General features: G+C 40.0%; 1 protein-coding gene across 1 annotated transcript in view; it reads left to right on the top strand.

The window, feature by feature from the left end:
* Nucleotides 1–8,877: 8,877 nt before the first annotated feature.
* TM9SF3 (transmembrane 9 superfamily member 3) overlaps nucleotides 8,878–25,607 on the top strand; it is a gene marked incomplete at both ends in the record, with an annotated part of 77,077 nt that continues 60,347 nt past the window's right edge. The window contains 2 exons of the mRNA XM_080693597.1: nucleotides 8,878–8,979; nucleotides 19,787–19,982. Coding sequence (XP_080549723.1) covers nucleotides 8,878–8,979; nucleotides 19,787–19,982 — 298 coding nt within the window. The remainder of the gene's footprint in view (nucleotides 8,980–19,786; nucleotides 19,983–25,607) is intronic.

Raw genomic sequence — 25,607 nt, 5'->3', positions numbered from 1 at the left:
TTCCACCTCCTAGAGCCTGCTTATCTCAGGACTTTAAGACTAACTCACCAACTTCAGCCTGTAAATGATGTCTTCACATTGAGTTTTCTGGCGTGACTGCTGACCTTAAGATCCACGGATCCACTCTCGTTGCTGATGTTGTGGCAGCCCTGCTGGTTTGGGCCATCCTTGAAAAGACATTATTAAAGGATGAAGAAGTGAAAACTAAAGACTTTATTCACCATTGCCAGCGTATCGATCTACGTTCTTGTTTGCCAAAGGGATGAAGACTTAATCGGGATACTTGCCTTTGGTTTTCCATATCAGAAGCCTAACAAGATTGATCAGAAATGTACTTTACAAGTGATTATACTGTTATGCACTTATATTTTTAGTCCTCATGTATTTGCCAGGCCAGCCTGATTTCTAGAAGTGATTATTATATAAGACTTAGAGTGTTCAAGTGAGAAGATAAGAGGCTTAATTTTCAAATAATCCTTCTACTTTTCTGTATGTTTGGGAGTATGTTTAAGAGCTAGGTCTGGTCACATACAACAAATTGAAAAAGACTTCAGAGAGGAATTAGTTCTAACTCCCCTTATATAGAAGGCTAATCTGAGGCCCCTGAGAAGCATGGAGCCAAGAGAACTCAGTAGGTCAAGAGAAAGAAGTAAGTCTAGAATGTGGGCCTGCTGATTCTAGGTCACCAGTCCTTCCATCTCCAAGAAGCCCATCCCTCTTTTCCTCAAGAAATGCCTAGAGGTAGAAATTTATCAACACACACACACACACACACACACACACACACACACACACACTGAGCATCAGAACTATTTCTTTAAAAGTATCAGGAATCTGGTTGTTTCCCGTGGAACCATTCTCCAATCCCACACAGAAGCCTTATCAGTAATGATCTATTTAAGTTCAGTTTTATTGGGTCATTTTCTAATAATTAAAAGTTCTTTCTTAATTCCATTCTTCAGTTCAGTGATGAGAACTCTATTGAAAATAGCAGTTTCTGAAGGAGACTTAGGGTTTGTTTTGTTTGGGTTTTTGCTATAAAATACACTATTGGCCACATCCATCATCTGAGAACATTTGCACAAATGATCTTGTACAGGACCTGGCACATAGTGGCCCCTTTACTCTCCTTATCACTTACTAGGGAGAAATAGGAGGGGGTGAGATAAAAGAACAAGAAATTACAGCACCTGGCATGTTTGTTCTTTCTGTTATAGACAGTCTCCATCTTAAGGATATTTGGTTTTGATAAAAGTGATATTTTTTAGATTCAATATACCTAAACCTCATTTTGGGTGCCAAATTTATTTTCATATATTCTCCGACGAATAAGCATACATTGGCAAAACTGTACCGGCCAATGGTCTTAGCATCTTTGCACTCACATCACTGTTTGTGCAATATTTGAATATTTTATTGTATTTTATTCTTATGTTAAAGTAAGTAGAAAACATAAAATTGAGAGTGCTTATAAGAAGCCTGGTCTCATGAACATGATACACTTGAGACATGGATGGAGCAGATCATGAGTACCAACCCAAAATGGCAGGCCCTCAGTGGAATTCATTGAACAGCAAAGCTGGTAGGTTGTGTACAGGAGAAGAAAAGGAATGGACCTGGGTGAAACACTGGGACTCTACTATCATAGAATGTTCTTAATGATGGGGAGAAAATTTTTCTTTATTTTTTGTGATACTGGGTTTTGAACCCAGGTGTATTCTACCTCTGAGCCCTATTTTTGTTGTTTATTTTGAAACAGGGTCTCACCAAGTTGTGGAGGGCCTAAGTGGCTGAGGCTGGGTGCAAAACTGTGATCCTCCTGTCTCAGCCTCCCAAATACTGGGATAATAAGTGTGTGCCACCATGCCCGGCTGAAAATTTCTAGAAAGAGAACTACTCATTACAACATAAACGAATTTAATATTCACATATTCAATACATTTGTACACATATTTAGGTAAACATGTAACAAAGCCATAGGTTCTCAATACAAGAAGGGTCAGAAACTAAACTATAAAGAGGTGTCTAAAGAGACTGTTACAGAGACTTCTCTATAATGCTTTGGGAGATAGCTCTGCTGCCACCTTTCTTCCCCAAGATTTTATAAGCTGGCCTAATAGAGAGTGAAGCAGGTGGTCACATTCACTGCCATTATGTTTGCTCCTAATTGCAGAAAAAAATTCTCTGATTCCTAGGCCAATGCCCTTCCTTCACCTTATATTAAAACCTGGGAGGAGATACCCCAAAGTATGAAGACTGAGAGACTATGAACACGAGGTGGTGTTGTAATCAAATAATTTAATTCGATATATTTAATGATATGAATAATCCCTGATGCTTTGCCACAAAGGGGTAGTATGTAGATAACACTGATGAGTATTTTTACAAGTGAAGGTAAGTTATCTCCTATGCTTTTAACAAAGAGATACCCTAGTCAGTCTAATATCACCTCAATAGCTGGGATTCTAGATCTCTCTCCCACATGCCCCAGAAAGTAAGTTGGTTTTCTCTGTTGCTCCTTCAAAGAACAGTGTGGAGTTTTGCAGCTCTGTGGTGGAGGAAGCAGTTGAAAGATTTATTTCTGAGAAAGACAGAAAGACAAGTGCTTAATTTGGGTAGTTCTAAAAGATTCATCCTAAACATCAACCTTCAATTTTGAGGAATCTGTCTGTATAAATATATTCTTTGGTTTGATAAATAAATTGTGTTCTGTTCATTCCCAAGCAAGTTAATAAGAATATAAAATAGTCTTCATTCATTCCGCTGGCCAGATATTATGCTCGCCAGGGTAGAGAGAGGTTGTGTAGGAGGTTGAAAGATGTATTCTGAATCCTGAGACATGACTTGGAATTAATTTTATCACAGATATAACAACAGCATCAACAACAACAACAAGAGCCCAGGCTAGTCCTCCAAAACTCATTTAAAGAGACAGTACCTTATCTGACGACATTGTAATAATTAGCATGGGGTAGGGAAGAAACATTGATTTGGAAGTCAGAAAGCCTGGTGTTTGTTTTAGTCTGCTGCTACCTTGATGAATTCACATCACTTGACTACATAGGTCTTTGTTCATCATTTATGAAGTGAGATTTTAATGTTAGGTAATACTCCAAGTTCCTGAAACTCTGTAGGTGCATGTATACAGCAAAGGGTGGGAATCCCTCATTCTGAAAAAGTAGAGAGGCGACTCACTGGATCCTCCACTTAATTAACAAGATTTTTTTTTTCTTCCAGTGCTATAGGGCTCAAACCCAGGACCTTGTACATGCTAGGCCGGTGCTCTACCGCTGAGCCACACTCTCAGCCCAAGAATCATTTTTATTATAGCTGCCGTTCCTTACCTTTAATTGTTATTATAATCAGTAAAGAAGCTGAACAAGAGACCGTGAAGTATGAGCCACACAAAGAAACTATGGTCTTACTTGCTCTTCAGTCCAAGAACCAAATGTTTTCTTTTATTTTTTTTGGTGTGTGTGGTACCAGGAATGGAACCCAGTGGCATTTTACCTCCAAGCTACACTCCCAGCCCTATTTTTTATTCTTTATTTGGAAACAGGGTCTCACTGAGTTGCAAAGGGCTTCACTAAGTAGCTGTGGCTGTCCGTGGACTGCAGTCCTCCTGTCTCAGCCTCCTGAATGCTGGGATTACAAGTGTGCGCCACTGTGCCTGGCGAACCAAATGTTAGTGATGACTTTCTAAAGAACTCTGAACAATTAAAGTTCTTCACGTCTAGAACATTTCAGCTAGAATAGAAAAGGTGCCAAAAGAAAGTGGCAAAAACAATGGCCTCCCTACCATACCTCCCTGATGTAAATAAGATTGCGAGGCAATCAAAACAAAGTAGAGACAATAGAATTTCAAAGACAACATAGCTGCTTTTGGAAATTAGAAGATATGCAGTCATAGATATACTAAGATTTTTTATAACATGCATATCCAGAATGAGAATAAAAATTGAAATTATCATGAGAGAGGCAAAGATTTTTTTTTTTTTTTTTGGTACTGGGGGTTGAACTCAGGGGCATCCTACCTCTGAGCTACATACACCCCCAGCCCGATTTTTTTCAGTAATGGAATTGGAACCCAGGGGCATAGAATGCCCTGAGACACCCCAGCCTTATTTTTAATTCTTTATTTTGAAACAGGGTCTCACTGAGTTGCAAAGTGCCTAACTAGCTGAGGCTGGCTGCGAACCACTATCCTCCTGTCTCAGCCTCCCAAATGCTGGGATTACAAATGTGGGCCACCATGCCCAGCTTTGATTTTTTTATACTTTATTTTGAAACAGGGTCTCACGAAGTTGCAGAGGGCCTCACTAAATAGCTGAGGCTGGTTGCGAATCTGTAATCCTTCTGTCTCAGTCTCCCAAATGCTGGGATTACAAATGTGCGCCTTCATGCCTGGCTGAGGATCTTTTTTTAACTGGCATTACTCCCCCCATTTTGCTGTCAGGGAGTTATTAATCTAGATGAAAAATCTGGTGAAATAAAATATATCTGTTTTTTACCTCCTTCTCAGTAGTTTGGCAAAGGAACCCCAATTTTGATGGTGCCCTGAGCCCTGTTTTGAAACCTTAAGGTCATCAGGTTCCAAGGATGTTTGAAACTATACATTATTATTATTATTATTATTATTATTATTATTATTATTAGTGGTGGTACTGGGGTTCCTGGAAGCCCTTCTACCTCTGGGCTACACTCCCAGACCTATATTTACATTTTTATTTGGAAACAGGGTCTCTTAAGCCAGCCCAGCTGGCTTCAAACCTGCGCGATCCTCCTGTCTCTGCCTCCCAAGTGTGGGGATTACAAGCGTGTGCCACCACGCCCGGTAGAAACCATACTTTAATCAGGTCCTCTATCTCATCTTTTTTCTTTCTGTTGTCAGACTTTTATCACATGATGCCACTTCCTGGCATAATTTCCCTACTGCCTACCAGAGTTCCTGGCACCGAGTAGGTCCTCAGTAATGAGTTGTTGAATAAATGGGTTTACATGCCCGACCTCCACTGAATTTTTCCCAATACTCTACTGAAATGGGGTTCCCCCTTTTCCTGGTGCCCATTCCTCTTATCTGTGGAACATTTGCATAGTTGGTTGGTCACATTTTGTGAACTTCTCTTTTGTAGACTATCATGCCTGTTCTTTGTTGCATATAATGTATCCTGGCTTCAAGTCACCTCCTTCAGGATGAATACATTATACTTTTTGTGTCCTCTCCACCTCCAAGCACTTTCCAGCGCAGTGTTTTCCACAGATCTGTGGAGGTTGGTGATGGATGTTGAAGAAACTGTGCGTCCATCTTAATGTAGCATTTACACTGCTTGTTCTCCAATTGCCCGTCATCATTTCATTCAGAAGGAGTGATGATTCATTCACAGAGCATTAACTGAACTTCCACTAGGAGCAAGTCACCGGGCTAGGTGCTTCGGAAGATAATACAAAGATGAATAAGATGCCTCCTTTGATTTCTATAGCAATTACTGCCGTACGATTCATCCTGCAATTAATCTTGTACTGCCTTGTGGTGTCTCTTACATTCTATAGAGCATTCTTTATGCCCTGCCGTGCCATTTGACTTTTCACTTGCTAATGTCTTCACTCATTTATTTAGCTGATATTTGTTGAATATATAGGATATGGCTCACATTGTCCTAGAAGCTGGGAGAAATAACGAAATTAGCTAGGCATGGTAGCACATACCTGTAATCCCAGTTACTCGGGAGGCTGAGGCAGAAGGACCACAAGTTTGAGGGGAGCCTGGGCAATTTAGCAAGACACTGTCTCAAAGTAAAATTGAAAAAAGATCTGATGGTATAGCACAATGACAGAGCCCTTGCCTAGCGCGTGTGAGGCTCTGGGTTCAATCCCCAGTACAGAAAAAGAGAGAAAGAAAGGCTCTGCTATCAAAAAAGGTAAGATGCTAGACGTGGTGGCGCACATTTGTAATCCCAGTGCTTGGGAGGCTGAGACAGGAGGATTGCAGGTTCATGGCCAGCCTCAGCTACTTAGTAAGGCCTTGTTCCAAAATAAAGAATAAAAAATAGGGTTGGGGGTATCTCGGAGGTAGAATGCCTCTGGGTTTCATCCCCAGTACTGGGGGAAAAAAAAGGGCCTGGGGATGTAGCTTGGAGGTGGGCTGTTCCTGGGTTCAAGTACAGTACAAAAACCAAAACAACAACAACAAAACAAACCCAAAGTGAATTAAGGAGCCTCACTACGTAGCTGAGGCTGGCCGCGAACCTGGGATCCTCCTGCCTTAGCTTCCCATGTACTGGGATTACAAGTGTGCAGTGTACCACCATGCCCAACTCCCTGCCAGACTTCTGCATCCCCTCCACAACTGAGACCCTGTTTCAAAATAAAGAATAAAAAATTGCGCTGAGGTACAGCTCAAAGGTAGAATGCTTCTAGGTTTCATCCCCAGTACCGGGGGTGGGGGGGGGGGAGTGAGACTATAGGAGTAAACTGGAATTTCTGAATTCTGATGTAACATCCCAAATGATATTGAAATTCCAAAGACGGAGTGTTCAACTTCCCAAGGGTATCATCCAAGGTCTCACTGCAGAGGTAGTAATTTGACTAAGCCTGGAAAGATAGTATAAGTTGATGATATGAAGCAGGGCATTATAAATAAAGGAAATACCCAGAATAAAGGCACAGAGGTATAGAAGACACGGTGTATTTAGGAAATATATGTGAAGGCAGAGCAAAGAGATTGGTGGGAGTACAGTTATGAGACAAATTGGGATCTGACTGTGCAGGTACATGTTAACAGGCTAATTTGGTCTTTATTCTTCAGCAAGGAATCCCTCCTTATATATGGAGCATATTCTCACTGTAGAAAAACATCCATTTACAGGCATCTAAAAAGTAAAAAGTTAACCACTGGTAATGGTTTGAGTCATAATCTTTCAGATCGTTTCCTGTAGGTAAGCTAACACATTGCCTTTTAAAATGGAATCACACTTTTTTCATTTTATAAGTACCCATTGGATATTAGTCCATGCCCCACATGCATATCTAGTCCACTTTTCAAAATCGCTGTATAGCTGGTAGTCCATTGGCAGTAAAAAAAAAAAAAAAAAAAAAAAGCCTGATTATGGAGTCAGCCTGCATGATTCTTTGAGCAAGCTACTTACCCTGTGTTTCCGTTACATACATCCTCTAATGTGAACATAGGGATGGTACCCATTGCAAAGGGTTGTTGTTTTTTTTAATGAGGATCAAATCAGTTTCTGTATGTAAAGAGTTAAAAATAGTGCCTGGCTAATGAACACCTTAGTAATGATTCCATGATTTTTTTACTCAGTAGTCAAGGAGTGTTTTAAGCCTGAGAGTAATTTTTTTTTTTTTTTTTTTGTACTGGGATGGAACCCAGGGGCTTTCTACTTCCGGGCTACACTCCCAGACCTATTCTATATTTTATTTGGAAGCAGGGTCTCACTAAGTTGCTGAGAGCCTAAGTAGCTGAGGCTGGCTTCGAACCTGTGCGATCCTCCTGTCTCAGCCTCCCAAGGGCGGGGATTACACGCGTGCGCCACCACGCCCGGTGTAATCTGAACTTCTTTTTAGAATGATGATTCTGGCATCTTTGGAGAATGATAGAGGGAAAAAAAATGGTGGCAGGGTTCTTGTTGGGAGACTGCTGTATTGTGATGTGGAAGATTGGCTGTTAGTGGCAGAAGGAAGAGCAAAATAAACTCTTGGGACTTGTGTGCGCGCGCGCATACATGTACTGGGGACTGCACCTAGGGGTGCTCTACTAACTTCATCCCCAGTCCTTTTTATTTTGAGACAGGGCCTAAGTTGCTGAGGCTGGTCTTGAACTGGCAATCCTTCTGTTAGCCTCCGACATATTGGGTCAAATAAGCACCACCACGCCTGGCTTCTTGGGACATTTCTAAGAAGCCAGATACTAGAATTGTAGACCACTGATGGTCGAGAGGAAGAGACCTCAGAGGCCTGTATAGAAAGATGGTGGTGCCACATTCCGGATGTTCATTTGACAGGTATTTATTGAGCCCCTACTATGGGCTCAATAAACTCGGCCAAGAGACCTCTGCTCCGAGGAGCTTGCGTTCCCAGAGACACTTAGGACAGAGAAGGGGAGGCCGACCAATAATAAGAGCAGACAATAAATGAGCAAGAAGTTCAACCTAGCTCCCATTTCATTGAACGTAGGGGGCGTCTAACAAAATATGAAATGACAGCCGGGCGTGGGCGTGGTGGCGCGCTTGGGAGGCTGAGACAGGGGATCGCGCAGGTTCGAAGCCAGCCTCAGCCACTTTGTGAGGCTCTCAGCCACTTAGTGAGGCCCTGTTTCCAAATAAAATATAAAATAGGTCTGGGAGTATAGCCCGGAGGTAGAAAGCCCCTGGGTTCCACCCCCAGCACCACACACAAAAAAGGAACGACTTTAAAACGCGCATCCGACTCCGAACAAGGAGCCACGGATTCTTTGGGGGCAGTTGGCGATGGGCTCGGATCCGGCCGGCGCTGGCGAGGCTGCAGCGCGGAGGCCGCGGGTGGGCAGCGAGGCCGGGCTGAGCCCTGCGGCGGGCCGGGGGCGGCGGGGGAGGGGGCGGCGGGGCGGGCGGGGCGGGCGGCCCTGCGCGGCGGCGGCGGCGGCGGCGGCGGCGGTTGCGGCCGCGTCGCGAGCACTTCCGGCGCGCGCGGGGTGGCGGGATGACGTGGCTGAGTCAGAGGAAGCGGCTCGGAGGCCGGGGGGCGGAGGCGGCTCGGAGCGGGCGACGGCGGCGGCGGCGGCTGGGCCCGGGCCCCTGCGTGTGTCCGCGCCCGGTGGATGCGAGTCGGCCGCGGCGGCGGCGGCGGAGTCGGCGGGCCGGCGCGGGGCCGGTGGGAGCGCGGAGGATGAGGCCGCTGCCGGGCGTCCCCGGCGTGGCGGCGGCCGCCGCGCTGTGGCTGCTGCTGCTGCTGCCGCCCCGGGCCCGGGCGGACGAGCACGAGCACACGGTGAGGCCCGCCGCGGCCCAGGCCCTTCCGGCCGCTCGGCGGCGGCCTCGGCGGCGCCGGCCCCGGGCCCGGCCGAGCTGGAGGCGCGGGCCGCCTTCCTGCGGGAGCGGGGAGCGGGCCGCGGGGCGCGGGCGTGCGGGGCGCGGGGCCGGCAGGGGACTGTCCACCGCGGGCTCCACGCCGCTGCAGAAGATGGATGCATCGCCGTGAGCCGTCGGGAGCTAACCAGGAAATAGCCACCACGTTAGGGTCCTCGCTAGCCTCCCTTCGCGGCCCTTCCTGCTACCCTAACCGGATTAAAGACCCGGGGTGGGGACGGCTTTAATAAACTCGGGGAGAGCGGTTTCGGCGCCCACAGGCTCGCAGCCTGCACTCTCTCTCTCCCTCTCGGTCTCCTAACTTTCTCCTCTCCGCCAAGTCCCCCGTGGAGGCCCCGTCCTGGTGGTCTCCAACTTGGGCAGCGTCTGTCCGCACAGAGTCTTGAGTTTTCTAGTCTGCAGGCCAGGCCCCGGAACAATCTCTTTTGCATTTGATCTAAAGTTGATTGGTGGTTTATTTAATTGCATTTTTACATCAAGGCGTGGATGTTAACGACTCTTTGGAGTGGCTTGCACTTAGGGCTGTAACTCCCTGGTGTTGGGAGTGGTAGACGTGAGCTAGGTAGGAGAGTCGTAAACGGGGAAGGTTGCTTGACGGGTCATTGTGTGTGTGTGTGTGTGTGTGTGTGTGTGTGTGTGTGTGTGTGTGTGTGTGTGTGTGTGTGTGTTAATATACTTTTACCATGAATGATACGATTTTATCGACAAACTCATGTATTTGGGAGAGGGTTCGATCATCGATGGTACTTGAGGAAGTGAAGCAGCTCTTACCTATTAATGGGTCTGAGTTTAGTTGCTATTTACAATTACCACAACGTTTTTCTAGCCTCTGGGCTAGCTGGGCTCTTATTTTAGCCAATGAAAACTCTAAACTTGGCTGTTTTACCTTCAGTCATAGCCAGAGTTGTCTGGCCTGTGAACCAGAGTAGTTCAGGCGCCTGCCTGAGGCTATACTCAGTAGGGGTGGGTACAGGTGGAATGAGACCCTTGGCATTCTAAGTTAATAGTGACATGTTTTTGTGGCATACTTGTGACTTTTCATCTTAAGATAATTTTGTTTGGAGGTTAAAAGGTTAAATTAAAATCTTTTCCTTTATTATTACTGTTACTTTTTCTTGTCAGGTAACTTGTCTCAAATGTAAGAACTTTATTTAAGGATCCATACAGATTGGAGTCATTGATTACTTTCTAATTTCCAGTAGGCATCCTTTTGGTTACTGGTATTGTTACTAATTTATTTCCTTTTTAAAAGAATATTTAAGAACAGTTACCATATAAAATTGGGAACTCTTAACTATAGTTCCACAAATTAAACAAACTTGAGCGTAGTATTCTACTTTTGAATATTTGAGAAAAGTATTCTATTTTTTACCTTGCGTTTTATATTCTATTTTTTTACCTTGCATTTTATACTCCCATAAATAGGGAAAACTATTAATTAAAATTTAATAAATTAAGCTGGACATGGTGGCACATACCAGTAATCCTAGTACTTGGGAGTCTGAGACAGGAAGATTGCAGGTTGGAGGGCCAGCCTCAGCCACCTAGTGAGACCTTGTTTCAAAATAAAAATTAAAAAGAGTTGGGGGTGTAGCTCAGAGATAGAATGCCTCTGGGTTCAATCCCCAGTACCACTACCACCAAAACAAACACAAAAATTAGAGGAGTATGAAGAACTTGGAATAATCTATAAATTAAAATGGAATTTTATTTCTAGAACTATTTTAAATTTTTGTGCCAGGGTTTGAATATAAAATATTTGATAAAAGTCTCTTGTTCACTGCTGTAAAAGGGAATATGGTAAATATAAAGTGGATGCTGGACTAAAATTTAGAATCTTTGTCCCTTCCCTTGCATGTTTACATTATACTGTTGATTACTAAGCACTATTATATATGGAAGAAAGGTATATAGGAAGGATAGCATTAAGATACAAGTATCAAATTCAAATAAGTACCAAATCATATTTTTGCTATATATTTAGCCAAAATATTTACTTTTTCTAAGTTTCTTGACACTAGATGAATACTTTAGCCAGATAACAGTACTGGAAAGGCTATGGTCTGTCCTCTACCAAGAAGGCAGATGTTACTAGTAAAGAAAGAATGATACTGAAGGAGGAGGAGACAAATTGCTAAGGGAAAGTTGGTGAGTGCATGTTTAATAAATATTTGTGAAATTCAGTAGAACAGTAAAACACTTGGTAGTTTTACTGAGCAGTTTTTTATATTGATAGTATTTTTAAAAATTTATTTTTGTGGCACTGGGGATGAAACCCAGGGGCCTGCTATCTCCAGGCTATACTTTCAGACCTATTGTTTTTATATTTTGTTTGGAAACAGGGTCTCACTAAATTGTTGAAAGCCTTACTAAGTAGCTGAGGCTGGCTTCCAACCTGTGCAATCTTCCTGTCTCAGCCTCCCAAGTACTGAGATTACAAGCATGAGCTACAACCCCCAGCTGCTGCTGCTGCTGCTGCTGCTGCTGCTGCTGCTGCTGCTGCTGCTCCTCCTCCTCCTCCTCCTCCTTCTTTTTTTTTTTTTTTTGTGGTACTGGAGGTGGAACCCAGGGGCATTCTACCCCCGAGCTATACCCCGGCTCTTTTTTTATTCTTTATTTTGAAACAGGGTCTCACTGAGTTGCAAAGGGCCTCACTAAGTAGTAGCTGAGGCTGTCCTCAAACCACGATCCTCCTATCAAAGCCTCCCAAATGCTGAGATTACAAAGCGTGTGCCACCATGCCCAGCCTCCTCCTTCAATTTTATTGTACCTACTGAATTAGCGTTCATCTGGCCCTCTGACCCATATAGTATTTTTTAATGTGCTTATTTATCCAAAATTCTTGTAGTATTCTCAGAAGAATGATGAGAAGGAAATGAGCTGTAAACTTTTAGAGTACATACACATCTAGAATATAAAAAGATATGTTCCTTTTAAGTCTTGAAAGTGGAATTGGGGCCGGGGGTGTAGCTCAGTGAAGAGCACTTAGCATGCATGAAGGCCTGAGTTCAATCTTCACCACAAAAATAAAAGTTGAATCATATGTGGATTACAGGATATACTGTTTGAAATTAAAATTAGGCTGGACATGTTGGCACACGCTTGTAATCCCAATTTGTAATCCCAACATTCACTTGTAATCCCAGCATTTAGGAGGCGGAGACCAGAGAATTGCTGTTCAAGGACAGCCTCAGCTACTTAGGCCCTTAGCAACTCAGTGAGACCCTGTTTCAAAAAATAAAGAGCAAGTTGGGCGTGGTGGCGCACACTTGTAATCCCAGCATTTGGGAGGCTGAGACTGGAGGATCGCGGATCGCGGACAGCCTCGGCTACTTAGGCCCTCTACAATTTAGTGAGACCCTGTTTCAAAATAAAGAATAAGAAACAGGGCAGGAGGTGTAGCTCAGAGGTTGATTGCCCCTGGGTTCCATCCCCAGACCCACAAAAAATATTAAAAAAACAAAAAAAGAATAAGCCGGGTGTGGTAGGTGCAGTAGGTATAGCTCAGAGGTCAAATGCTCCTGGGTTTTATCTCTGGTACTTCAAAATTAAAAAAAAAATTAAATAACTTTCTTAAAATGCTGTTTTTCTTTTTTTTCTCTTTCTTTCTTTCTTTCTTTCTTTCTTTCTTTCTTTCTTTCTTTCTTTCTTTTTTTTTTTGCAGTACTAGGTATTGAACCCAGAGGCATTCTACCTCCAAGCTACACCTGCAGTTCTCTTTTTTATTCTTGATTTTGAAACAGGGTCTCACTAAGTTGTGGAAAGCCTCATTAAGTAGCTGAGGCTAGCCACGAACCTGCTATCCACATATCTCAGCCTCCCAAGTACTGGGATTAGAGCTGTGTGCCACCATGCCCAGCTCGGTAAATGATTTAAATGTAATAAAAAGGCCTCTTTAGGGCATCTGAAAGGTAGGTGTGTAGTAAGTGATTTATCCTTAATTTGGCCAAAGCATATATAGTTAAATGACTATGTTTTCTAAGATTCCAAAATCAAGAATCAGTTTTAGAACTGGATAGACTTAAAATGATTCTACCCAAAATTCACTTCCCCAGTGGCCTATAGAGCCCTGTTCTGTGGTCCTTTTTCTACTTGTTTTGTACATAAAATTTCCATAGTGTCAATATGTAAAGATGTCAGCACTAAAAAGCTAGTAATCGAGGACAGAGAACTCTTAGAGCATTTTATGGTTTGCACTGTAGCCTTGGATTTTTTACGGGTTCTATTCACTAAACATGACCACAAAGTCACCCCTACCCCCAAGTCTGTTACATATTCCAAGCACTGTATTGTGCATAATTGGTACTATTTAACCATTGTGGTGATTTAAGTAATTAGAGAGCTACAAAGATGTGCAGTGTGGGAAACATGAAGCACTGTTGCTTAATGCACAGTGAATAAACGCAGACCTTGTTCATTTAGGGTGCATGGCTTTGGGTATGCCTGTATGGTTTAGGGTCCCTCCCCAGGCCCAAGTCCCATTCCTTTGAGGTCCACTGTACTTCTAGTAATCCTGGGACTTATGATGTTGGAAGGACCCCGTCTGTGCCTAGGATAACTTACTTGGTTTCTGCTATAATCAGTTTGTATTTGAACCGAGTGATTTGCAAAGTGTTTTGTTTGCTTTACTTTAGCAAATAACTTTTCACCTTTGTCTCTGTTGGGTATAGGGGAACTCTTGAAACTTATTTGAAGAGTTTTAAAGGGAATAAGCTATTTACTATAAATGAGCATGTGAGTGCTCTAATACAAATGGAGCTTTTAGGAAATGCCATAAAGCGTTGTCCTATTTTCAGCTGTACTCAGACTAAAAGTTTATTTAGGTACAAAGTTATTTTGAGAGAGAACACATATCTCAAGAGACTGTTAGAAATGTATGTCTGATTTATTTATTAAAATTTTGATGTTTTAAATAATGAGGAGTTTGAAATTTGACTTCTAAAACATTTTCAGAACTGGATTTTGATTTCTCTGATACTATCGTACTTTAAACCAAATGTGCTCCATTCACATGAAAATGAAGCAGAACATTTGGGTGCTTATTCTAGCTCTTTGCCTCTCGCTGGTCAGTGAAAATCCTTCTTTATTTAGATTTTGCAAAGACTAAGTCAGCAATAGTATCTCCTAAAATTTCCTCTTGATAAAAATGAATTCATGACTTCTGTCAAGGAGAAAACCTTTAGTATCCCACCCTCTCCCCATATATAAACAAAACATTTAAATAAGCAGCCAGACAGTGGTGACTTCTTGAGAAAAGGTTATTTCTTTCAAGATTAGAATGCAAGTAACCTCTTAAGGTTTTTTTCCTTTAGGGCAGTTAAAAGCTCATATGGAAAAGTTGGTCAGTATTCAGTACAGTCTTGGATTTGCAAAGTTGCTTTATCTTCATACTTGCTTTGTTTAGTTTTTGCTCTGTGGTTAATGAGACTGACAAGGAGTTAGCAAAAGTATAGTGAGCTCAGTATTAATTACATATATATTATTATTTTTGTGTGTGTGCAGGTCTGAGGATGGAACCCAGGGGTATTTGACCTCCAAACTACACCCCCGCCCTAGTTTTTATTATTTACTTTGAAACAGGGTCTCATCAAGTTGCGGAGGCTATCCACAAACTGTGATCCTCAGGTCTTAGCCTCCTGAATACTGGGATTACATGTGTGCACCACTACACCTGGCTAGGTATATATTATTGGATGGATTATTTAACATTTTCTGTTTAGTTCCTAAAATGAGGTAAATAATAAGACGTATGTTTTAGAAGTTGGTTGTTTGTTTTTCCGCTACTGGCGATGGAACCCAGGAGCATTCTACCTCTGAGCTTCACCCCCAGCCCTATTTTTTATTCTCTCTTTTGAAACAGGGTCTCACTGAGTTGCAAAGGGCCTCACTAAGTAGCTGAGGCTGGCTGCGAATGATTCACCTGTCTCAGCCTCCCAAATGCTGGAATTACAAGGGTATGCCATCACACCCAGCCTAGTTTTAGAGTTTTGAGAAGATTAAATGTTCATGTAAAGACTTTAGAACTGCCCAGCTCCTGGGATATACTTGCTAAGGATTAGTCAATGAGATATTTTTGCAGTCTATGTGAGAATTGGTGTGTTAGGAGTTGGTCAGTTAAGGCTAGACATGAGAATTTGAGAAAGGAAGATTTGAACACTTTTGAAGGGCAACTGGAATTTGACTAAGTGGAGAGAAAGACATTATAAATTTGGGGAAATGACAAGCTAACTGAAGCATGAAAGGAAAACATTTTGGCTGGAGTAGACAGTTGGGGGTTGAGTGGAACAGTACCATTCTTCTGAGTGCTGGACAGTGGATAGGTGAGAATGCAGGTAGCTAGTCAATTGGCCACTGAATGGAAGGCGTTACTGTCATGCTCAGCGGTCCTTGATCCATTTCTGTGCTTCCTTGACACCCTCACCCCCACCCACCCTTTCTCCTGGTTACACTTTGCAGCTAAGTTATAAATCCCTATCATTCTCCGTGTCATTGGCCAGTTGAAAGTTTTTCTAGGGAAAGTATTTAAAAGATTGGATTTCTTGGAATGAAAGGAAATTAGACCAGCCAGTCAGCAGGGGTTCCTAGGAAGTAGACTGATAGAAGGAAGAGCTCTCTCCCAGAAAACCAGAGCTCTCTTCCCCCTGGGTAGGGATGTTGTCTTCAACTTTAGGGAAAGATTTTTTTTCCCAAAAAAGTAGTGTGAAGTCTTCAGTTAGGCATTTTGTAATTTTAAGATACATGTTTTCTCTTTTGAGAAAGAACTCTTGACCTTGACTTGGGAGACCCTATTTTTAGGGACAAAGCCTATGATGAAAAGTAAACATTTAAGTTCACTAGATTTGACCACAGTCTGCATAAAAAGGAGCAGTATAAAAGAAAAGAAGCATTTTTTTTTTGCATTAATAGTCACCTTAAACACTGGGTGTAGATTTCTAATCATTTCAGTCCTCTTCCCAAAAAGACTCTTAAAAAGTACAAAATGGTATAAATTTTAGGATAGTACTTGTAAAGTGCCAGCACAACTCTACTGACCTTGTAAGGTTTCATGAGTATTTAAAATGAGTAACTTCCTGCAAAAAGAAAAAAAAGAAAAAAAATGAGCAACTTCAGAATGTGTGGTTTAATATACTGCAACCTGTAAATTACTTTAGTCCTATGTTTCAGTTTGTATAACAAATGAAATCCTTATTTTAATTAATGCCCTATTTTATGTTCAAGTTTTGTTTTGTATTTATTTTTGTGGTGAGCTGTACCCTCAGCTCTATTTTCTTAATTTTGAAACAGCATCTCACTAAGTTGCAGAGGGCCTCACTAAGTAACTGAGGCTGGCCACAAACCTGTGATCCTCCTGTCTCAGCCTCCCGAGTACTAGGATTGCAAGCATGCACCACCATGCCTGGCTAATTTTTTGGTTTATTTTGAAAGGACTCAGTACATTGAGATTTATAGAAAAAGTGTCTGCATTTTCTCTTTCTTTCTTTCTTTCTTTCTTTAATTTTCTTTCTTTCTTTCTTTCTTTCTTTCTTTCTTTCTTTCTTTCTTTCTTTCTTTCTTCTTTCATGGTGCTGGGGGTGGAACCCAGGGGCTTTCTACCTCTGGGCTATACTCCCAGACCTATTTTATATTTTATTTGGAAACAGGGTCTCACTAAATTGCTGAGAGCCTCACTAAGTAGCTGAGGCTGGCTTCAAACCTGTGTGATCCTCCAGTCTTAGCCTCCCAAGCGGGGATTACAAGTGTGTGCCACCATGCCCAGCTTTGCACTTATTTTCTAAGTTATATAACATTTCTGCAGACTCTTAGTAGGATTAATGACAAGGTTCTTAATGGTGCTCTCAGTATTCTAATCTCAAATTCTGTTACCAGTCCTTTCTTTTCTAAATGATTACAAATGCTGTCAATGTGTGTATCAGTGCCTCTACTGCATACTCTTAAGTTGTCAGTGAGTTTACATTTCAGCATTTCTTCAGTGTTTTCTCATCTTATGTATTAAGTTCTTGTATACTTTGTATTATGTGGAGAACTGTTTTGACTTGGTGAACAGATTTTATTTCTAATACCAACTCTGGTCAATTGTAGTGGTTAGTTTAGAACACTGTTTTAAGAATTCTGAGGCTGTGTGTATCTATCAGAAAGGAGTACTTTGATCAGCACTATGTGACCATGAGCACTGGATGGAAGAGTGGTGACTTAAGCACACACATACACACACACACACACACACACACATACACACACACACACACACACACACACACACATATACCCACGCGCGCGTGCGCACACAAAATAAAAAGAATAGTTAAGAATAAGGATGTATAGATGCATTAACATTCAGACCTTTGATTCATTACTTTATACATAAAGATTGTCTGCAGTTATTTTTCCAAACTCTCTTGAAAGAGTTTATAACTTTCTATTTTGCTATTCATTTTGACCCTTCTCTGCCAAGGCAGAGTTAATCATTCCTTTATTGTTGCTACAATAGCCCTTTATTACCTTAATTATAACACTTATTTTTCCATTGATAATCGTTCACTTGTCTGGTTCTTCTGTGGATTGTGAACTTCTTAAAGAAAAGGAGAGTATTTTATTTATTTTTCCATCCTTAATACCTAAAACTATACTTGGTACATGTTTCATGTATTTGAAAAGTGAAATAGTTTATTTCTGTGATGACCTGCTAAGGTGGATGGTGATGTGAACTAAAAGGGAGATGCTTTGAGTAAACATAGACAAGTTAACAGTTTTTGGTTGTCTGGAATGTACAGATCTTAGTGTTTGTGTGTCTGTGTCTGAGAGAATAGGTGTACTGTTGGAAAAGCAAAAGTTGAGGAGGGTGGACTTGAGAGGAATAAGTTTAGTTTGGGAATTATTAGATTTTGATTGAAAATGTTTATTTTTGGATTAGTTTTAGATAGAGGATTGGAGATTTCATAGTGGGCAAGTTAAGTAAGATAGCTTCCTCTCTTACATGTTCCTTGGCAGCCTTCTGTATTATTGCTTGTTCAGTGTCCATCTTTACATTTAGACTGTACTAGGGCAAGGAACACATCTTGTCCAAAGCAGAATCCTATTATACAGTTGTTGGCATATGCTAGACACTCACTAAATATTCAGTGGATTAGTTTCTGTACTGTTAGTTTAGTTAAATCTTACAGTGCCTTCTGTTAATATTGCTAATTTATTTATTTCTTTTGCAGTATTGGGGAATTGAACCCAGGGGCATTCTACCTCCAAGCTACACCACCAACCCTATTTTTATTCTTTATTTTGAAACAGGGTCTCACTAAGTTGCAGAGGGCCTAACTAAGTAGTTGAGGCTGGATTCAAACCTGTGATTCTTTGTAATCCCTGCGCTTGGGAGGCTGACACAGGAGGATTGCACGGGTTCGAAGCCAGCCTCAGCTCCTTAGTGAGGCCTCAGCAACTTAGTGAGACCCTGTTTCCAAATAAAATATTAAAAAGGTCTGGGAGTATAGCCTGGAGGTAGAAAGCCTCTGGGTTCCACCCCCAGTACCACAAAAAAAAAAAAAAAGAAAGAAAGAAAGAAAGAAAGAAAGAAAGAAAGAAATCAAAACGGTGATTCTCCTGTTTCAGCCTCCCAAGTACTTGGATTACAAGTATGTGCCACCATGCCTGGTGCTAATTATCATTAGTAGTTTAAAAATTATCCAGGTAGCCGGGAGTGGTGGTACAGGCTTGTAATCCCAGCATTTGGGAGGCTGAGGCAGGAGAATCAGGTTCCTGGACAGCCTCAGTTACTTAGTGAGGCCTTTTGCAACTCACTGAGACCTGGTTTCAAAATAAAGAATAAAAAATAGGGCAGGGGGTATAGCTCAGAGGTAGAATGCCCCTGGGTTCCATCCCCAGTACTGGGGGGAAAAAAAAAATTCAGGTAACCGGTTTCTATAGAATCACTAGAATTTTAAACTTTTAAAGGTCTTAAAAGTATTTGGCAGATCCCATAGTTAGACCCTGGAAAAGGTGCATTGAGCTCCCCCAAGTCGTTGGACTGCCTGCAGTCAATATTTAACTATATATTTATATGTTCACTGATGAGTAGAGCCATAATTATTCAAAGAAATATGCATAAAATGAATGCCTTTCACACTGATAACAGATGGAATGTTGGCCTGAATGGACTTGTAGGGATTTCACAGTATGGCTTTTCTTCCTCTTTGTAGTCATTTCTCTCCTCTCTATAGTACTTTAACAAGTGGTTACATAAAAGTCTAGAAGGGAGAGGTGGTTTTTATTTATTCTTGCTGGCAACATTCATTCTTTTGGGGGGGATGAAGGAGTACCTAGTGATTAACATGAGGTTCTGTATAAGCTGTTGATTTTATGTCCTCCTTCCTTGTCCTTGTTAGCCTGGTGAATTCTGTTGGTTCTAGGCTTACCATTATTTAATAGTATAAATACCATTTATAAGCATAATCTTATGAGCTATTAGACTTTGTTTAAACACTATTTTCTATAAAATATAGTTTGGAAAGGTTGCTCCTGGATCCACAATCTGGATATAACATTAAATAGACAAAGTTTGATTTTTAAGGTGGACATTGTCAGATTTAATTAAGGCTCAAGTATTTTATTTTGTAACTTGCCAAACACAGACAATACACTATTGTTCAGAACAGATAGCAACATTCACTAATTTGAATTAGATTCAATATGTATATTCTTATTTGCTTTTCTTGTTTCAGTATCAAGATAAAGAGGAAGTTGTCTTATGGATGAATACTGTTGGGCCCTACCATAATCGCCAAGAAACATATAAGTACTTCTCACTTCCATTCTGTGTGGGTTCAAAAAAAAGTATCAGTCATTATCATGAAACTCTAGGAGAAGCACTTCAAGGAGTTGAGTTGGAATTTAGTGGTCTGGATATTAAATTTAAAGGTAAGTAAACCTTAATAGTCCTTGTACTATGAGTTAGACTATATATAGACCAGAGTTTCTTTACACTGGGACTATTAACATTTCCAGAATATATATATGTGTGTGTGTGTGTGTGTGTGTGTGTGTGTGTGTGTGTGTGTGTGTAGCTCTCATGTACATTGTAGAATGTGTAGCAGATTCAATTGTTGATATAAATTATGTTTCCCTGACATTTTTATTTCCGAAACATGTTTCCTAGTAAGCCCTCTAGTGATTAGATGTATTTAGGCAGGGGCGGTTTTCATAGATCACAATTTCTGGAGGTGTGAAACACATGGAGTACGTGGTTGCTTTAAAAAATTGGTATAAATCCTCAAATTCAGATTGTACCATTACTCAGCATGTATTTATCGGTGTTATGTAAGTAAAAAACTTGTTCAACTTGGGGGGAAAAGGTATTGATTAGTTTTTTATTATGCAGTTACCTGTTATCAAGTCATCCTCTGACTGTGTTTATACTTTTGTTTTTCTCTGTGAAGTTTGTCAGAGTGTATTTCCTGCACAGGCCCTTTTAGCACCATGGGCTAAAGCTCGAGTAATTGAATTTTTGCAGGATCTTTGGTTAGGTGTCTTTATAAATAGAGCATGGATTTTGTAATCAGGAGCTTTGAATTGTAATCCCATTTCTCATGTTATATTGATTTTAACAGTTGTTTACTCCAGTTTTTACTTCATTGTTTCCATGTGTAAAATGACTAGTAACTGTCTTCTCATCGTTTTAGTACTTCCAAGGATAAGAAATGAGGTGTTAATTTTGATTTGCTAAATTTTGGAATTGTTTTTTGTTATTGTTATGAAAAATAAGTATATATGCCTACAATCTTTTTTTCCCCTCCATAATATTCCTTGGGACTGAATTAAAAGTTATGTTGCAAATTGAAACCACAGTGGCATGACATATAACTTTATGAATTAGTGTAAACATTCCCTAAGGCTTGTGTTCAATTTAATCAGATAATTTACATATTTAATAAAAATAAGGAGGAAACAAACTAGAACTTGTGATTTTTGAAAGCCTCTATACTATATTTATTTACCTCTTTTCTCCTTTTTCATATCTTGTGGACATATCTAGTTTATTAAAGAGGATCCAGCAAGAGAGAATAGGAAAAACCTGGAGTTCCATCTTGCTTCTGTGATTTCATCAATTTTTTAAAAAATATCACTTACATTTTCTAAAGAAGAGTACAGTTCAGTAAGCTTAACCTTTCCTCTTTTATTAGTTCCTTGAGGCTGAAATGGAGAGATTATTTAAATAGAGGAACATGGTCTTCATGGGCTAGAAAAATACCATTTACTTTCTTTTCAAATGAAACTAAGTACCTTTAGATTGAAAGAAGAGCTAGCCAGGCGTTACTCCCTGAGAGTTGGCCATTCCTTGGGGTTTATTAACTGCACCTTCAGCTTCGATATGCTGCTAAAAAGCTGCTAGATTAAGTGGTCCAAATGAAATAGTAAATGCTGATTACATTTCTCTTTTTTCTTACCGTAAGCTTTTGTGTGCTCTGTGCAAAGATAAAGTTGATTATGCTTTGAAAAGTGTTTCTGGTTGTTACTTATAGTATCATAAAATTTTAAACGTAGAATGTTCCTTGGAGATTGTACTGTCCAATTCCCCTTCACGGAGGCCCAGAGAAGGAGAGATTTGCCTGTGGTATATCATATGTATTAAAGTAATAGAAACTAGAATACCCTGTCTCTGTGAACTATTACTAATTTTTCATCCTGTAAGTATTTGACTTTTGAAGATTCTTGTGAAGGCATATTCAAATACAATAAAACTTTGGAAATACTGTGAAAGTACACATGCATACCTACACACACTCATACTTGTATGTATGCATGCATACATGTGCATACACATACCTCTTTTTTTTAAACCTACCCAATAGATTCTGTTAGGCTAAATAGATTGGTATGATTTTGTAAAAATTGGTATGATTTAGAGACTATTTTAAGGAACTAATGATAGTCTAGGGCTAAAGTAGGATGCTTCTCACTTATGTACAGCTTTTTTTCATATGGTAGCACTAGACAAAAATGCTAATTGGGACTATTTAGAAAAATACATTACATATACAAATGCAGGCTTAAATTAAGCATCTTTGAGCCAGGCCTTAATTTATTGCCCTCTAATTTCAGAAGGTGTCTTTTTGAGCCTTTGCTTTATAGAGTGGAAAGATGTGTGTTTTAGGTCACAGAGACTTGGTGCATCACAGCTCTGCTCCTGCCTACCTGTGTGGTTGTAGGCAAATTATTTAACCTTTTTAAATTTTACAATCCTCATTGGAGATGTGTGAGAAATAATATCTACTTGATAGAATTAGTGTCGTGTTTAAATGAGATAATGTATTTATCAAAGTTTCTGCCACATAGTTTACATTTAAGAAATGGTAACTGCTCTAAATACTAATAGCACATACTTGAATTTTTATTAGCAATTATAAAATGTTAGTTTATTCATTATGGAATTGGATTTATTCCTAAGTTGCTGCTCAAGCCTGTTGGCTCTGCCAGGGTAGGGACATATGGATAGTGTGTTCTTGTTCACCACTATACCCATAGCTATTAAGAGATAGTAGGCTTTTTTTTAGACCAGTACTGGAGATTGAACCCAGGGGCTCTCTGTCATTGAGCTGCATTCCATGCTCATCTTATTTTTTTTATTTTTATTTTTTAATTTTGACACAGGGTCTATTTTAGGTTGCTCAGGCTGGTTTGTATCTTGCAATCTTCCTGCCCCAGCCCCTTGAGTAGCTGGGAGTATAGGCAAGCTCCACCATGCCTAAGCTCTTAATAAATTATCTAAAACCTGAATGGTTTGTGCCTACTTGTTCTCATGATAATTGGTTTATTTTGACTATTAAATGATCTGTAATTCTTAACCAGGGGGTTTCATTTCCTACTTCTAACCCTCTCTTTGAGAATCCCGTAGTACAATAAAGGATGTGAACAGTTGAAATTCAGTGATTCTAGAAGGTTTCTTCCTTTGTATTTTATTGAATTTCCCTTGAATTTTCTCCTTTTTGAATATCCCAGCTTTGTAGAGGGATGGAATTATTTTACAAGAATTTCTTATATAGACTGAACTAGTGGTTGAGAGTACTGTAGATAAGCAGAAATGCTAAGGGTTGCTTAGATCTTTATATACTTCTAGTTCAGTGATTGTCTTGGCTGTTCTGATCTTCACTGTGCAGTATTTCCATTTAGGTATGTACTTGGGTCTATAGGCCTGATGGCCAAATTTGCCGGGGGGGGGGGGTGTTAGGGGTTTGGCAAGCACTTTTATTCATTAGGAAGATTTTTACCTGGAGTCATTTCCCATTCTGTTTTCAGTTCCTAGTTTCCACTGTTTTCTACTTTTCCAGTTTCTGGAGTCTGGGGATAGCATGGATTCCCTATGTGTTCAGCCCTAGGTCTGTCTCCTACCTTTCAAGATCTGTGATGCCTCCAAGTCTTGAGCTTTTCACCACTGACTTCTCTACTTTTTCTACTGTTGTGCTTATGTTTGTTTATATTAATTTACTGTCATTTTAATGGATTTCAGGCAGAGAAGAAACATACCCGTGGTTAAATCTGCCTTAATTGGATTTTTGTTCTATTGGCTCCAACCAAAGTGTTTTAGCCAAATAATTTGAATCTGAAATTTATTTATTTATTTAGTTTTTGCTACTGGAGATTGAACCCAGGAACATTCTACATCTGAGCTACACCATTACTCCTTTTAGTTTAGAATTTATTTTGAGGGTCTTGCTAAGTTGCTGAGGCTGGTCTTGAACTTGTGATTCTCCTGTCTCAGTTTCCCAAGTACTGAGATTTCAGGTGTGCCACTCACTGCACCAGGCTTCAGTTCTTTATATTGGTGATTCTTTAACATCTTGTGCTAACTACAGACTTGTTAAATATGGTCTTTTTATAAGTCCTTATTTGTGTTGTTGATAACATTGTTCTCTAGATTTACATTGCCCCATATAAATATATTTTTTTCAGATTTTTTTTATCTCAACTCATTGTTATTTTTTTTTTATTATTGGTGCACTTTATTCATACATCATAGTGGGATACAAACTTTTGTAGACATACATGCACACATCTCCCAGTCAGCCCCCACCCGATCCCCACCCCATTCTCTCCCCATCCCTCCTTCCCATGGTTTGCTTAGTGGTTGACATCTAGTATTATAGCAATTTATCCAAAGTTAAAAATGATAATTTCACATAACAGTTTCATTTGTCTGATACCAAGCTTTTGATGACTTAAAGATAACATTTCAATATTTCTTTTTGCTTTCTTTCTTACCAGAGAATATTTTTTTTCTATTTTTTTTTTTTTAGGTGAAACTATCATATATTTATATATTTATTTTTCAGAAAAAAAATCTATCCTAATATGGAATATGGACTCTAGATACCCAGAACGATCTTGAAAAAGAACAAAGCTAGAAGATATATATTTTTCTGATTTCAAACCATATAAAGCTACAATAATTGAAACAGTGTAGTACTGTTCTAAAGGCAGATATATAAACCATTGGAGTTAAATACAAGCCTAGAGCTAAATTCTTCCCTATATTGTCAAGTTATTTTTGACAAGGTTTCCACGAACATTTGGTGGTGGAAATAATAATCTTTTAACTAAATATTGTTGAAAAATAATACTTACATGGAAAAGAATAAAATTGGACCCTTACCTAATTCCATATATAAATATTAACTCAAAATAGATAAAAGACCTAAATATAAATCTTAAGACTCTAAACTTTTAGAAGAAAATCTGGGTCATAGAACCTCACAACATTGAAATTGGCAGTGATTTCTTGGATATGATTTCAATGGCACAGGCAACAGAAGAGAATACACACTCCCTAAAAAATAAAAAAATATTGTATATCCAAAGACAATGTAAACAGAGTTAAAAGTTACTAATAGAATTGGATAAAATATATCCAAATGCTATATCTGAAGGTATATTAATATTCCAACTAGACATCCTAAAAATTAACAACAATAAAGGCAAACAATACAATTTAGAGATAGGTAAAAGACTAACATAAATAATGAATCTCCACAGATAACTAATCTTAGTTGTCTGTTGGATGGAAAATCTTGTTTCTCTGGTTCTGGTGTGTGTTACCTATTTCTTCTTTGTAGTTAATCTCTGAGTATTTTCTCTAGCACTGGTTTTGAAGACATAAATTCCTTCAGTTTCTGTTGGTCATGGAAGCTTCTTATTTCTCCATCTAATTTGATAGAAAGTTTTGCTGGATAGGAAATTTTTGGCTGGAAGTTGTTTTCTTTCAGAGTTTGGAATATGTTACTCCAAGCCCTTCTGGCTCTCATGACTTGGTTTGGGAAGTCTGGAGTGATTCTAATTGGTTTGCCTCTGAATGTCACTTGGCCCTTTGCTTTTGTTGCCTTTAAGATTCTCTGCTTGGCTTCCACATTGGTCATTTTGACAATTATGTGGCGTGGGGATTCTTTTCTCCGATCCTGTCTAAAGGGAGTTCTATAAGTCTCCTGTACCTGTGTATCAACCTCTTGCTCTATGTTTGGAAAATTTTCTGCTATTATTTCCTTGAAGAGATTG

This window comes from Muscardinus avellanarius, assembly GCF_963383645.1.
Source record: "Muscardinus avellanarius genome assembly, chromosome: 4".
NCBI classification, from domain to species: Eukaryota; Metazoa; Chordata; class Mammalia; order Rodentia; family Gliridae; genus Muscardinus; species Muscardinus avellanarius.
The sequence above is the reverse complement of the archived record's forward strand: the minus strand, read 5'-3'. Positions and strand labels throughout refer to the sequence as shown.